The 15994-nt window shown below is 43.3% G+C and overlaps 1 protein-coding gene across 1 annotated transcript in view; it reads right to left on the bottom strand.

The window, feature by feature from the left end:
- The window catches only part of csmd2 (CUB and Sushi multiple domains 2), a 212126-nt gene that overhangs the window by 129941 nt on the left and 66191 nt on the right, over nt 1-15994 (bottom strand). Inside the window, exons 4-5 of the mRNA XM_079571186.1 lie at nt 11414-11608; nt 5680-5887 (exon numbers count right to left, since the gene is read on the bottom strand). Coding sequence (XP_079427312.1) covers nt 5680-5887; nt 11414-11608 — 403 coding nt within the window. The remainder of the gene's footprint in view (nt 1-5679; nt 5888-11413; nt 11609-15994) is intronic.

The raw sequence follows: 15994 nt of genomic DNA, 5'->3' as shown, positions 1-15994 counted from the left end.
GCTTATCGAGTGTGTATGTGAGAGCATTAAATAATACACAACGGGCAAGCAGTTGACAAAAACTGCAGCTCCTTGACAACACCGTGCATAAATTTCAGAGCAAAAAAGTAACTTTAAATTGCTTTTTATCACTTTGGAGAGGAGACAATGACCCTAATTCATTATGGATGCTGCACTGCATTAACTAGTTCGAGTGCTCCATTGTAAAATTCGGCACGTCATTATGGTGTCCTCTGGCATACAAAGAGTTTACTCGAGATGGTCAATAAGAGTTCACCCCAAATACTGTACTTCATGAACAGCTAACGGTTATGGACAAAAGCTAGGTTATAGTTTATGACACAAATTGGAAAAGGGCGACAGGGCCATTGAACAGACGTTGCAGCTTGCCTCTGGTTTCGTTTTTCTTTTCTTTTCTTTTTTTACTTGCCATGGCAACGTAGTTCAACACATCCAGCTGACATCCCAAGTGTGAGCTCATGTCACACCACATTTAAATCAGAGACAGAATACAGCCACACTCTCACGGCGGAGTTTTGGAGTGTTCTATCTTTCAACAATGGCCACTAGGGGCATTTTAAGAAGTGGGTGACCGCATTGTTCAGTGAGTCGAACGTGGGAGGAGTAGATTTAGGAGTGGCTGCTGCGAGTCCTCAGTGGGTCCTTTGAGCTGGTGAGCAAAAGCGCCCGACAGAGATACTGCTATAAATTTTAAAAACTTGTGTGAAGAACTTGAATGACTTATGCTGACAAAGTAAAAAAATGTGGTTCGAATTTGCCACTAAAAAGAATAAATTAATGAATAAAATAAAAATGATAAGCTCAACAAAATTCTTGACCATTTTGTTGTTATTATTAAAGGAGAACTAAGTAACTCATGCCCCTAGAGGCCATATGCGCCACTGCAGGTGTCGTAGCATGTTGTGTTTTTTACTCATTAATAAGAGTAAGAGTAAATACTACGCTGACAGAAAAGACAAAGGGAGAGAGGGATACATCCAATTCAATGAAGATAATTTTTTCACTCAAACTTGCTGTCTACTACTGTTTAAGTGGTGTTTAAGTACTACTGTTTAAGTGGCGCTAGCCCGCAGATAGCTTTGTCTTCGTGATTCCATTAGTGTATATTGGTGACTCCGACCCAGTGTAGGGAAGTTGCAATTCGGGTGTTCTGCTCTCCCAAAATTTCATCCACTGAGCGGCGCTGTGATAAAAAATTACACCGTTCGTGGCTTAGCGTACTTCTTGTTGCTATTATACTGCATTCAGACTGAACGCGATGTAAGAAAAAAAAAAGAAAAAAAGAGTGGTGCGCACTGAATGGGTGCTGCTGCCGGATGCTCTCTCATCGAATACAATTTCTCCATCTGTGAGATCAATAAAGTACCATCTTATCTTATCTTATCTTCTGTTTTATTGCCTTAAAGGTTTGTGCAGCTCTGTGAGGCAACTCCACTGATTGATTTAGACGTCAGGGGCGAGTGATTTTGAATGTGTTCTGAAGCGTAGGAAGAAGCTCTTGACTGAAAAATAACTGTTGTTTTAGTTCTAACTAGTCCCTCTTTGCTACAGCCATGTCCTATCTTCAACTATAGCTATACACACGATCTACGGGAGGATCTCCCTAGCATAAGCAATGGTTATTCCAGCTTAGCCCCGTTAGCTTGTTACAATCGCTTACAGCTCATTGTTGATGAAAAGTCCGCAATAAACCAAAAATGCATCAAGCCCGACTCAGTGTGTGATCATCTCAAAGACTGCTTTATATACACTGCTCACAAAAACTTAGTGCACACTCAAAAAACACATCCTAGATGTCAACCAATTCGATTTTTCGGATGAAAATCTTTATTCATAGTGTAGGGCAATGTGTTAAGAACAAAATAACAGAAGAATGATAAATGGAAATCAATTTCTCAGCCCCTGGAGGTCTGGATCCAAAATTATAGTCAAAATCAAAGAGACAAACCAGGTCACTGGTTGATCCAAATTCTGTAGAAATTCCTCCAAACGAATCTGTATCATCCTCAGTCGTGTGTGTGGCCTCCACGTGCCTGAATGCACTCCCTACAACGCCTGGGCATGTTCCTGATGAGACCACGGATGTCCTCCTGAGGGATCTCCTCCCAGACCTGGATTGGAGCATCAGTCAGCTCCTGGACAGTCTGTGGTGCGACGTGGCGTTGATGGATGGACCGAGACATGATGTCCCAGATGTGCTCTATTGGATTTAAGTCTGGGGAACGGGCAGGCCAGTCCATAACATCAATACCTTCATCATGCAGGAACTGCTGACACACTCTTGCCACATGTGGCCTGGCATTATCAGGCATCAGAAGGAACCCAGGGCCCACAGCACCAGCATATGGTCTTACAATAGGTCTGAGGATCTCATCCCGGTCCCCAATGCCAGTCAGGGAACCTCTGGCTCGCATATGGAGGGCTGTGCGGCCCTCCAATGAAATGTCTCCCCAGACCATCACTGACCCACCACCAAACCGGTCATGCTGGATGATGTTGCATCAGCAGAACGTTCTCCAGGGCGTCTCCAGACTCTGTCACGTCTGTCACATGTGCTCAGGGTGAACCTGCTCTCATCCGTGAAGAGCACAGGGCACCATCGGCCAATCTGCCAATTGCTGTGTTCTCGGGCAAATGCCAATCGTGCTGCACGGTGTTGGGCAGTAAGCACCGACCCAACTTGTGGACGTCGGGCCCTCATACCACCCTCATGGAGTCGGTTTCTGACCGTTTGAGGACCAACATTCACATTTGCGGCCCTCTGGAGGTCATTTTGTAGGGCTCGGGCAGTGCTTCTCCTGTTTCTCCGTGCACAAATGAGCAGATAGCGGTCCTGCTGCTGGGTTGTTGACCTCGGTCGGCCCCCCCCGGTCTCCTGGTGTACTGGCCTGTCTCCTGGTATCTCCTCCATGCTCTGGACACTGCGCTGGGAGACACAGCAAACCTTCTTGCCACAGCACGAATGGACGTGCCATTTTGGATGAGCATCACTCCCTGAGCAGCTTCTGTGGGTTGTAGATGCCTCCTCATGATACCTCTAGTGGTGAGAACACTGGACAAATGCAAAAGTGTTCCAAAAATACGGTACAAAGGATGAAGACAGGGAAATGGTCTGTGGTCACCACCTGCAAAACCATTCCTCTTTTGGAGTGATCTTGTTAATTGCCTCTCATTTCCACCTGTTGTCTGTTTAATTTCCACAACACCAAGTGAAATTGATTCACAATAAGCGTGGCTTCCTAACTGGACAGTCTGATATCCCAGAAATTTGACTGACTTGGAGTTACATTGTGTTTTTTGAGTGTGCCCTAAGTTTTTGTGAGCAGTGTAGTTACCGGCTGTATTGACGTTATTATTGCATAATATTTGTTTTCACCGGATCTATGCGCTGCTAAGGAGCTTGTTAGCTCCGGGCGAGAGGCTAGCAGCTCGGCTACGGACTTATTTTTTGTCTGGCTGATGTTCTCACGTTGAAAACACAGACTTGATAAAGTTGTATTGCGCAGAGAGAGATAATCAGAGGCTGTCAGTGCTTATGAAATGGCTGCTTTTTACTATAGTCTCCCAGGGACAGCTCACAGACAACGGTTAGTTACCGTACAGCGGGGCAGTGCGTGGCTAAAAGTGTCCGCTCAAGGCAGGAGGGGAGGCAGGAGGTACGATCCCCAAATGTAGAGAGAACAGTCGAAGTCTGCATCATAAAATATCAGCTACAGAATTGTATTCCTCTCATAGCAGAAGATGAAGCAAGCAGAGCGAACAAAAACGCTCTGGCAGAACCGGAACTTGCGAAGACTATTGTCACCCATAATGCACCGCAAAATTCAGTCGCTCCCCCGCCCATCGGATGAAATTTTGTGAGAGCAGAACGGCCGAATTGTGTTTTTCTGGCCAGAGACACCAGGGGGAGATGAAAGACCCCCCAATCATCCTATCAACACTTGTATTACCCCCAGAGGGACTACGAAAAGGATTTATTGAGATAAACAAGTTACTTAGTACTGCTATAAACGTTTCACACCAAGTACCGCCTAATAGATTAAGTAAAATCTTAAAGTAAGTTAGTAAAATGTTTGACCTTTAAAGTACAACCTCATAAACGATAATTGACCATCCAAGTACAACCAGAACCAAGTCACGATCAAATCATTACTAAATGGGTTCGAAGTATGTACACAAGAGAACAGAATTTTACTTCTATGTTCATAACGGTATATAGATGCAGGTTGTTGGTGGTAATGGAGCTCACTAATTACTTCCCGGGCTGAGAGAGTTGTCAGGGAGAGGAGGAGCTGCCACAGATGGCGCGAGACCCACACAGACGCCAGGATAGCCTACCTCTTCATCATTAGCAGCTGAGAGCTGTTTATGTGAGGGATGCACTGGCTGCATGTGGTCAAAGAGATGGTTCAAAGGACATCTCCAAAACACCGTCAGCTGATCAAATAATACACATTACGGCAAGTCACGAGATTTAATAGCTCATTATGTGTTCGGTATCAATGGGGCTTGATGGTGTTTAAATCCAGCACTTAGCCCCTTCTCTTATCACACTTCCAGGCGGAGACCATTTAGGTCGCATTTATGGAGACACTGCTATTAAGTTTAAAAGAGCCAACCTTTAAAAGCGGTATTTATCTGAGGCTGCTTTCTAATGACCTAAATGCTGGTCAGAATTCTATGAAAGACCATGAGTTTTCAATAAGGTTTGCAATGCAGTATTTTTATATATATGTATATATATTTATTTTAGCATTGATATTTAATTCGAGAGAGAACAGTGATGATCAGTCAGAAAATGTTGAAAGTATTTGGTAGAGCTTTAAAAACCATTTGGAAGGAAGGATTTTAGGATATATTGCATATTCCAATGCATTGCAGGATGTAAGGATTCCTAATTTATTTAAATACATTAAAACCTCTAGTCTGGGTCACTGCTCAATCACCGCTCAAGCACTTAATGTATCATCGTGGAGGTATTTTAGTGTCGTTTAGTGTTTACTTACTCTACATAATACTGAGCATAATACCTCAGCTAACACCAAGATCTTTTTTCACAATGTATTGTTGATGGATAGATTTGGAAAATAATGTTATTTGTACTGAATTATATATTGTAAAGTGAGGTTAATAAGAAACTGTAACTCATGCAGCGTCGGGAACCACCTTCAACTAATTATGAAAATAAAAATATTAATTGTGACTTGAAGATCAAAACAATTTGGCCCTGTTTTAGTATATCTACAGTCAAAGTACAGTACTTTTTCACAGAGTTCTGTTGATTCAAGCACAAGGCTCACTATCAAAAACTTTCAACAGTGATTTGAGATACAGGTCCGTGACCCACTGAAAATGGTTCTGCAACATACTTTTGGGTCCCGGCTCACCAGTTGAGAACCACTGTTGTAATTCAACTCAGCTTGTTGGTCTCCAGCAAATTCCCATACTCACGAGTAAAAGATCAGTTAAAAAAAAAGAGCGACATAGTGATATTGAACAACTTTGCATGTTTGGATAATCAAGTACATAATAATGAATACAGTTTACAAGCCCTCAGCACTCTCCTGAGTCTGTTTTCCAAAACGATCCCTCTCTAGTTCCAGCTTAAACAACTTTTCTGTCCACGCACTGCAGAAAGCATTAGACCTGTGCACTCACCACTGAGAAGAGCCATCGGTGCCGCTGACCTCCAACAGGTCATAATCGTCCTCCAGCTGAAAGTCAGAGAAGACCAAGGCGATGGTGTCCCCAGGCTCAGCCAGAATAGTCCAGGTGCAGTCAGCGTTGTTGTTGTACTCGCCCGGGTAATTGGGAGTGGTGATCACCCCACTCTGGCCACGAAGAGTCCCACCACACCCATCATCCGCTGTCAGGGGGAGGAAAATAAAAACTATTTAAACAATGCCAAATGAGAATTAATTCTGAAAGGCTAGAGTGGAATATAGAAAAGCTGGACAGAAAGAGTTAGTTTTTTCCTTCTGTGGCAGACCGTCCTGAAATGTGAATATCAGAGAACAAACTATAATTACACACGACAAGTACATTAAGGAGTTACTCATAAGTAAATATCAACATTGAAAATTGCAATTGGGGAAACTCTGACTCGAGACTTCTCAGCTTCTTACTAGTATCTTGGATTGATTCTCTTCCTGTTGGACCTTCACAAAGAATTACAAGCTTAAAACAAATCATAGGAACAAACTTCCCCGTTCTCTAAAATGCATGCACTCCTCAACCGATGTGGCTGGAGAAACCAATAGAGCAGTGGCCGAAAGCAGTGAAGCTTCTAAAGAGCATTACATGGTCCAGGTCTTGTATTAGAATTCAGAATTACCTTAGAGTGCATTCATTACACTAATGTGAACGCAAATGTAGAACCTTCTTGTTGTGAGGCAAGCATGCTAATTCCACTGTGCCGTTCTGTCAACATGCCAGTGCCATCGTCACTCTGCACACAAACATTGAATGGAATTGAATATGATTGCTGCATGTTGGCTGGCACAGCGATAACAGGTGAGGAAATATGTACACAGAGCGGGAGCCGGTGTAATGGCTGCTGAACCCGGCGGGCTGCTGAAGGTCGCTATGATCCATGAGGCAGACAGAGCCTTGAGTCGCACAGAAACCTTATGCCAGCACTAAAGTTGATAAAGGGGAGTATTAGACAAGGATATCCGCTCGGTGTCCAGGGCAGGCGGGAAGGGCATAAGCGGAGTAAATTGTAATTGTACAGTGCCTTCAGTAACCACAAAGGTAAATACGCTTTTTGCATTACTTTACGATTGCTTGTCGTAACATACAGAACTTGAAATATATTTGTTTTTCACACAAAGTTGAGTTGTAGAAATCAATAATCGTCGAAGTTGATCACTGCAGGAAATCTTGTGTTGCATTCCTGGCGCACCTTGTTGATTTATATAGGCATAGCACGGAAACCCCTGAGACATTCAAGAACAAGTTACCTTCTTAAAAATATCAGTTGCAACTTTGCAGCAACTATTTAGATTTTGTGTTCTCCAAAGAGCAACGCAGTTAATAATTTAGTATTTTTTTCTTTTTTCGATTTACTGTTTGCCGGAGGACATTTTTACCTCGGCATATGAATGTGGAGCAGAGCATTTCTTTGTCTGTTCAGTTTGCCACGGGCCAAAGAGACAGCCACAGGATGGTAAAACGCTCCACATAGCTCTTACAGTCAGCGAGTGGAAGGCCTGAGCAACTGACGCAATCTGCGGCAACATGGGGGAGTGATTAAGCTGTGATTAATGCAGATTTGTGTTAATCAAAGAACCTCTTCCCTTTTAAGACTCGCAGCATTTAATAATAAGGCATGCATTTAATACGATAATTCCCTTCGTGCAGTTGTGATATCGTTGTTATAGCTGTAGACAATGCATGCTAGTATTAGCCGAACAACGCTACTAAAACATTCTTACAAATGATTAACCTAATAGTAATAACTTAGACTTGGGCTTTCAGTCACATGAGATCAATGTCTACTCTACTATGGGTTTGAGAGCAAAGAAGGTGACTGATTTAAAGTTATAGTCTGTGTTGTGCTTTAAAAGTAGTCTCACTAAGAGCGCCAAAGTTCAATCTAGCCTAGGGCGCTAAATTGGCTAGGGCCGGCCCTGGATTTCCCAGTCCCCTCCCTGAAGGCATTACCTTGAAGAGACTGTGTATTATTTATTCACAGCTCAAACAACACACACATGGCATTAAATTACTATTTGCAAATCAAATTTGAAAGATTATTAATTTCAATTCACATGTGACCTTGGTTTGAAGATGCAAATAAATCTGCACAAATGACTGCTTTGATGCAGAGAGGGAAAAGTTTTCTTTGCGAGTTTTCTGAATGGATATTTATTACTTTGAACCTCTAAAATGGACGCCAAACATTTAGAAACTGGTTTTGTCTTACGTTGGAGGTAACAGGATAATGTGAAGAGGCAGGGTACTGTCTGCAAAACGGGTACATTTCAGAGTTCTTTGTCTCAGGAGACAGCTGGGGCTCGTTCTGTGATGTGGGGGAACATTCTTCTGCGTGAAAGAAGCGGAAGGTCCAATAATTATAATTACTACATCAAAGATTTCAAAATAAGGAGAGAAAAATTGAGATTGACAGGCTAGTTCACTGGTCTCATTGGTCAAAGTGATGGCACCGGGATTTTGATTAGTTGCTGAGATCAGCAAAGGAAGGGACTTTATTTAGATTACTTTCAGAAATCGCAGCCAAATGTATGTAATTTATGCAAATGTGAAAACTTAAAGAATATCACTTTAAATAACATGAAAGAGATCTGACCCCTCCTGGAACTGCCACATTAAGGTGGTAGAGGGGTTTGAGCACCCAGATAATCCTGAGAGCTCTATCGGGGGCGTCGTGCCCCTGGTAGGGTCTCCCACATGGCAAACAGTTACTGGTTGACAGGTCAGAAAAAGAGTAGTTAAGAAGCCCCTTATGAGAGACCTGGCTAGAATCGTGAGGCCGTCCTACAGTGGACCCACCACCTGCAGGAGGAGCCATAAGGGGCTGGTGCAATGTTATTTGGGCAGCTCCAACGGCTGCATTCTGACCCATTGATAAGTTGAGTTATTGAGTTATACTGTATTAATCTGTAGAGAAATTAGTTCTCTGCATTTGACCCATCCTCAGTAGAGTGCTGCAACCCGTCCGACGTCCGACGGGACCCGTCGGAACCCGACGGGCTCGGTCGGACTCGGACAAATATTTAGAACTTATTTTCGGGCTCGGGTCGGACTCGGACACATGAGCACGATAATAAAAAATTAAAATAAAATGGGTCTGTTTCATTTCATGCGATCATTTGTCAAAAAACTAAATAAATAGAAGATGCGGCATTTAAACCCGCTTATGCACTGCGCAGTGCGCACGCAGTAATGCTTTTAAGAAGTTGTGAACTGCTGTGACAACGAAACACGTGCAGTGACCGCACAGGTAAAACTGTTGCTCCGCGTAGCCTACGTGCGTGCGTGCTCCGCTCATCTGTGTTGACGTTACGAATGCCTTTTGATGGATAAAATCTGACTTTTTCCACACAAACAGTATCGTATCCTACTGTGTCATTAGGCTTATGGAAATATTGTGATTTTAAATGTGTCGGGCTCGGTCTGTCTCGGACACAAATATCTTAATGCTTGTCGGGCTCGGTTCGGATTTGATCACTGCTCTGTCGGACGAGGGCCGGGCTCGGACAGAAAAAAACGGCCCGATCCGCACTCTAATCCTCAGTGTCGCAGTGAGCTGCCGGCATGGACCGGCGCTCGGGGACCCGTCTCCATGATGTGGAGCCAGGCTGGTGGATTCACCTATTGCACATCTTTTTATACCCTACCACTAACCTACGCAGACACGGGGAGAACATGCAAGCTCCACACAGAAAGGCCCCGTTCAGGTGGGAATCAAACCCGGGACCTTTGAGCTGTGAGGCACGAGCGCTAACCGCTGCGCCACCGTGTCCAATCTACAACGCAAGCAATGACTATGCCCAATCTACAAACGTCACCAGTCATAATCACAAGTTAAAAGATTTGGTAGAGCCTTTTTTCACTTTAAAGACAGTAAAGTATATGCTGAAATATAGAAGGAGGGAGGGGCCCAGAAGAGCCAGGTCCTGTCTATCATCCATCCAAGCTGTCACCGCGGCAACCCCCCAGAGGGAGGGCAGGCGAGCGTACGGACGAGCGGGAACCTGTGAGGTGTGAACTTGAATCCGAGGGAAACCACGACAGAAGGGCTAGTGCGGGGGGGGTGTACGGAGGATGACAGAAGCGGAGGGAGGCGGGGGCAGTGCGTGGACAGAACGGGGAGAGAGATGGCAAGAGAGGTGACAGGTGATTGTTGCACTGGGAGTGACAGGGAGGAGACGGCCCACAGCAGAAAGGAGGAAGAAGTAAATTGATATTCCACACAGAGCACTTTCTTCACACTTGAAGAGAAGTCGGCGCGTCCACTCTCTTCCCTGCACCTCCTCTCCCCGAGACGCCTGCTCTATTTGGTGTCTGCCTTGACCAAAGAGTTCCATGCGAAAAATAAACTAAATAGGATTTTATTTATTTTTGGGGGGGGGGACTGAACATGTACATTATAGGTCACAAGTTTTAGAACACCCTGACTTGTCCAGTTTTAAAGAATGAGCGCTATTATTAATTAAAATAGAAATATCACCTTTATTCAATCTCAATTAGTGGCATGGGGCTGTTTAATGGTCAGGTTTACAGCCAATTCTGTGGCAGTAACAGCACCTGGTTTGGAGCAGTAAATCAATTGTTTTTTGTAGTCCTGCGGTGGAAAGAATGGACATTTTGTTAAAACTGAGGATTATTTGAAAGAAATATCTTATCTATAAACCATATTATTTAAATGCAATTCAATTGGTAGCAGACAAACATAAATAAAGTTTAGAAGTGCCACCTGCAAAACTGATTTTTGCCCTCCAAACTAGAGTGACATTAACACTACACTTTTGTACATCCTGGTGACTTTTAGAAGTCTACAGGAAACCTCAATTTAGCACTGAGGAAATTGCTAGTTTGCTCATGATTTGTTGGCATGTAATTTCAGCTGAAATGGTGCTATAATTATTGATTGTAAGGAGGGTGAAGTGGACCGACCTGGTGGATGGAAAGTTTAAATGAAACAATGCAAAGGTTGAGTAAAAGTCTTGAATCGAGGTAAGAGGGACCAACAAGCTAAAGGTAAGGACTATTTACTGCAATTCCCAAATGTATTCTTTGTACCTGAAGTCCCTTCCAGAGACTAAATCTATCTGTGCGGCTTGTTATGATAACAATGGTATTATTGTAAAAGTGAATTGTTAAACTGACAACAAAACATTCAGCATCTCCGGCCAGACATGTGATTGAGTGGGAGGACAGTGTTGGTGCATGGGGCCATGCCATGTGTGCTACTATGTAGCTTCCTGACTCCCGGGATGGATACAGATGGCACTGCGTCTTACTGCTCTCCACAGAGGAGACATTGACACAAGCTATGGTCCACATGGCCACACAGAAGCACAGAACCAAACAAAGAAGAAGAATTGAATTAAGCATCATTTGGGAACAAAATTTAAGAATATGCATTGTACAACATCAGCAGTATTTGAAGATGTGTCATGTTGAGTTAGAGAAGACACACGGGTAGGTGTCGCTGCCGCAGGGTGCTCACTCACTGTGAGGGAAGGACAACTGGCACAAGCACCTGCCAGGGGAGCGAACACATGAGGTCCTGTCAGTGTAAATAAGGTATCAGGATAACCACATAAAGCGTACCCATATGCAACCTTGTTATTAGTATACAAAAGACAAATAGCTCGATAAATATTGTGATATACAATTACTAAAGGTAGATTGCTGGTGTCTGTACCTCTGCAGTAGGGCAGTGGGAAGTCCCAGGCTGCATTCCCGGCCGAAGTGGCCAGGCAGGAGAGAGTGGTGTGGCCCTCCAACACGTAGCCCGGGCTGCAGCTGTAGCGGATTTTGTCTCCAATGTTGAATGTGGACCCCTGCTGGTGACCATTGAGCAGCTGACCAGGATTACCACAAGTGTAACTGGGCAGCGCTGCAGGAACGGGGGGAAAAAAACAAAAAAAACATGGGGATTAGTACAGGAGATTTGCCTACTATTCCCTACTTTCTCAGAATAATACAAGGACTAGATGTTTAAATCGCAGATGATTCAGTTATGCATTGGATTGGAAGAACCTACTTTGCATGGCCCTAATGGTATTTCTAATGGCTTAATGCTGGACCCAAACTGTCATGCAAGTGACCAGTGCCAATCTCAGCACATCAAAAGTTTGGCTCCCACCAAACTGCAGTGGACCAGCTGAACAAATAATGTTTTAAATTCAAAATAGAGTAATTTTAATAAATATGTAGATGGCAAATAGGAATAGACATTTCTGCCCTTTACTTGTTTGAGCAATCTCTTTTAGAACATTCATGTATCAACAGATGGTCGCAAGCGGATTAACCAACCAGAAAAAACTCAGACTGAGTAAAAACAAACATTGCGGCTTGCACAAGTAAAGAAATGTTTGAAACTTGATAAATAATTTTATCACTAAAGGAATCAATAATACCACAGACTTCTCAGCCGAAAAATACATGACGCTGTTACCAAAAGTGAGAGAACTTCTCGCTGAATGGTATGAAAGTTGTGGGTGAGATGATTCAGTATCAGATATTTCCACATGCTGCTGCTTGTCATTTAAGGGTTATAAACAGAGTAATAAAAAAAAAACATCTACAAATGGGCACACATGTGGCTGAGTTTTCCACAGCAGTCCTGGGCCAAGTGTCAAAATCCCACACAGTGAGGATCTGGCCTGAACATGAGCTGGACTCTGGATGAAGCTCAGAGTCTCCACAGGATCTGGACCAAACTCCAAAGCGGAGAGAAGACCTCCTCCACCCTAACACAACACTGCTGCACTTCGCTGTATGCACATATCCACACAGCCAGGTGTCTTAATCTCTGCAGCTCCACTCACCAGTCAATACTGAAGCAACTAATCAATTAACAAAACTAAAAACATCGATGGTGTTTTACTCTGTTTCAGTATTATCTGTCTTAAGTAACATTCTTGTATGGTGACAGATTTAGACATTCCTGTTGCACTGACACAAAAGCACTTCAGTGGTTTTATGTTTTATGCCATTTAGACCCAAAGCTTTTAGCGAGGTTTGGTAAGGACATATCAATTCTTTTGGTCAACAGTCTCTGCACTGGGCCTGAGCAATGGAACTTATCGCCGGTAACAAAATAAACTGCACTGGGTTTGTAAACATCATATATGGACTTGTGGTTGATAGTTTTAAACAAGACAGCAGTATGTGGCTCAGTGACAAACAGTGCTTGTGAGGCACTCAATTAATGCCAAACAGTAAAGGTTAAGGGTCTTAATTTCAATTCACAAAGGGCACGTTAAGGAGACGCGTGCAACCAAAGACTCCAGCTGCAAGCCTAGTAACACCCACATCTCTGATTTCACAGCAGGTGCTTTCTATCTGAACACCTGCTCGGTCTTTTCAATATTCACTCATCTGCTCTGGCACTTTTGCTGGTGCACGATGGGACTCTTTTTTTTAAACCCGTTAAAGGCAGACTACCTTGTCACTTTTCAGCTCCACTGTGCTGCAACCTTTATTTTGAACAGCCAAGGCTGCCTTATTACTGCCCCCTTCTATCAAACCCAGATTAGCATCCACACAAGGACAAGGGCCACTTTAGCATATAAGCTGCAAGGATGGGTTCGGTCACGAACAGGACACTGTGAAGACAAGTCAACCGTCTCACCTCTGCAGATTTAATGTTTAATCAATATGCTCCGATAAAAAGCACATTTTGATCCAAATCTAATGAGTGATCTAATCGTGTTGCCAGGTTCAAGTGTCATCAGATTTATATAATGATGTGATATTATGTCAGTACTGTGACTATCTGTTGCCTAAGCCTTAGTTTATACCTCTTAAAACCTATAAGCTGAAATAGGCAGCTTCCACTCAATGGCTAGATGCACCAGCACTAAAATATTGAATAGAATATACTGCTGATAGTGCAACACAATTGGGTATAGGCGACAAATAGCAGTTTTGCATAGGAAATGATATGAAGCAGCAACACTAATACTAAAACTATACAGAGAAGATAGGCAAGGCAAATTCATGACTCATGATGATTCATTCATCACCAAATTCATGAAGTAGCTTTGTCACTCATTTGGTAATGTGACAACTCTCTAACTTCCATGAAGTATAGACACTGGCTAGTGATTCAGTTTGATGGTTTAAAGCAGAACTAAGTAACTCGTGCCCCTAGAGGCCATAAGAGCCACTGGAGGCTTCGTAGAATGTTGCGTTTTGTTCTCATACATGGTCTGTAAGAGTAAAGAGTATAGAGTAAAGCCCACAGTTAGCTTTGCCCATTAGCCTGTTAGCTTCTTCTTCGTTATTCCATTAGTGTGTATTGGTGCCTCCAACCTGTAGGCAGCGAAGTTGCAATTGTAGTTTACTGGCCAGAGACACCAGGGGGAGATGAAAGAACCCCCAATCATGCCATCAACACTTGTATCACCCCCAGAGGGACTACAAAAAGGATTTATTGAGGTTACTTAGTACTGCTTTAATTTCTGCTACTGATTTAGTGCAACCCCGCCGTGCAAGGAGGATTTTTATCTGTAATGTAATGTTGGTTAACTATTTATGTCTATAATGGTGTGTTGCCACTAAACCACAGTGTGCCTATAGGAGCTGTCATTTCGCAGATGCCCTCACATGGTCAAATGCCCATGTCAAAACCATTCCAACAGATAAATGCCTTTCCGCTTTCACCAAATCCCAAGCCTCTGAAAATGTATTTTGCTCTTAAGACAGCTGCTAAAATAAACTATCATCCATCCGAAATTGTAAATGCATCACTCAACCAAATTCATTAATGAAAAATAAATAAATATAAAAAGGATTTTAGACAGGCAATTTCCACAAGGGTAAGTCAAAATATCTGAAGTATGTAGTGCAAAAAAGAAAGACATGAAGGATCGTGGTGGAGAGATGTGCAGGATGAGCGATTCCGCTGCATTAAAAGTGATTGAGGGCACAGCACTGTCAGATTGCAAATGTGGAGGTATGTGCTGGTATGTATTTGGTGCAGGGCGTGTGGAAGAATATTCATCCTGCTCTCCATTTCAGGATATTAGTTTGGGCAGTAAATTAAGTCTAATGGTAGCATAACCGGTGCAATTCCTCGTACGGGGATCTGCCTGGAGCATTGGACTGACAAATACCTTTTTAAACTCCACTGAGAATCAGCCATTTGGACATTTTATGACTTTGATGGAAAAATCAGGGCTAATAAACTCTCAAAGACAAATACGTGTTGCTGGCCACATTCTTTGCCACTTTTATGCAAGACCGCACCTGTACTATTAGCTTTTTTTCTACCAAGACTGACTGAAGCATGTCATCATCTTTTTTGTACCCAAGAACCTAATGGAGCACCGAAATAAGCCTTGGTCCTCACGCTAATAACAGAGCTATAGTAGATGCCTGACACCAGTTTCAGGGCGGTCCAACTAAGTTCTAATAGACCCCCTTACCCCCACCCACTCCCCTCTTGTTCCGGCCCTGTACAGGAGCCCTTGGGTGTTTTTCATGGCAGGTCCATAAGTCAAGAGGAAGGCAGGATGTGACACGGCTCGTCCCTGGAGCCCGGATGCTTTAAGCACTCCCACTGCTGAAACGGCAAACTGCGCCCCTCGTCCATCAATGCATCACCACGCCGTCACCACACACACACACACACACACACACACACACACACACACACACACACACACACACACACACACACACTGAAAGAGTGCCATTGACTTGCCACCGTACCATCCCTATACATGAGCTCCTGTCTGCAAATATGCCTACCATCTATCACATCACTAAGCCGTTGCATCACCCACTTATTCCGCAATTTTTTCCCATTTTCATCATCTATTGTCATATCCGGTGACCGAGACGGAGGACATTGGAGGAGATGACACGGTCGGGCTGTCCCATGAACTTTGACCTCAACAAGACTGATGTTCCCTGCTCTCTGCTGTTTGTAGAGCTCCTTTTCCGTCTGCCATTTCTGTTGGTTTTAGCAGAGCCCTCAACAAATGACCAGTATGCTGTATTTAAGAAAGTTGTCCTTGACAACAAATCTTTCTTTTTTTCTGGAGTTTACGCAATTAGTGTGGAACTATGTTCTCATAGTGTTGTAACAACAGGCCTAGTGCAAGAAACAAGTTGTCCTAATATCTGATAAAATATGCCAATTATTGTATCTATACAATTTTACATGCTGTTTTACAAGCAAACTCTGACCAACATGTAGCACATGCAGGAAGTTATAAAGTTCATAAACTGAAACTGGGAAGTTTTATTTGTGCTGTTTGGTCACAAAGCA

The sequence above is a fragment of the Gobius niger genome (genome assembly GCF_951799975.1).
Source record: "Gobius niger genome assembly, chromosome: 14".
NCBI classification, from domain to species: Eukaryota; Metazoa; Chordata; class Actinopteri; order Gobiiformes; family Gobiidae; genus Gobius; species Gobius niger.
The sequence above is the reverse complement of the archived record's forward strand: the minus strand, read 5'-3'. Positions and strand labels throughout refer to the sequence as shown.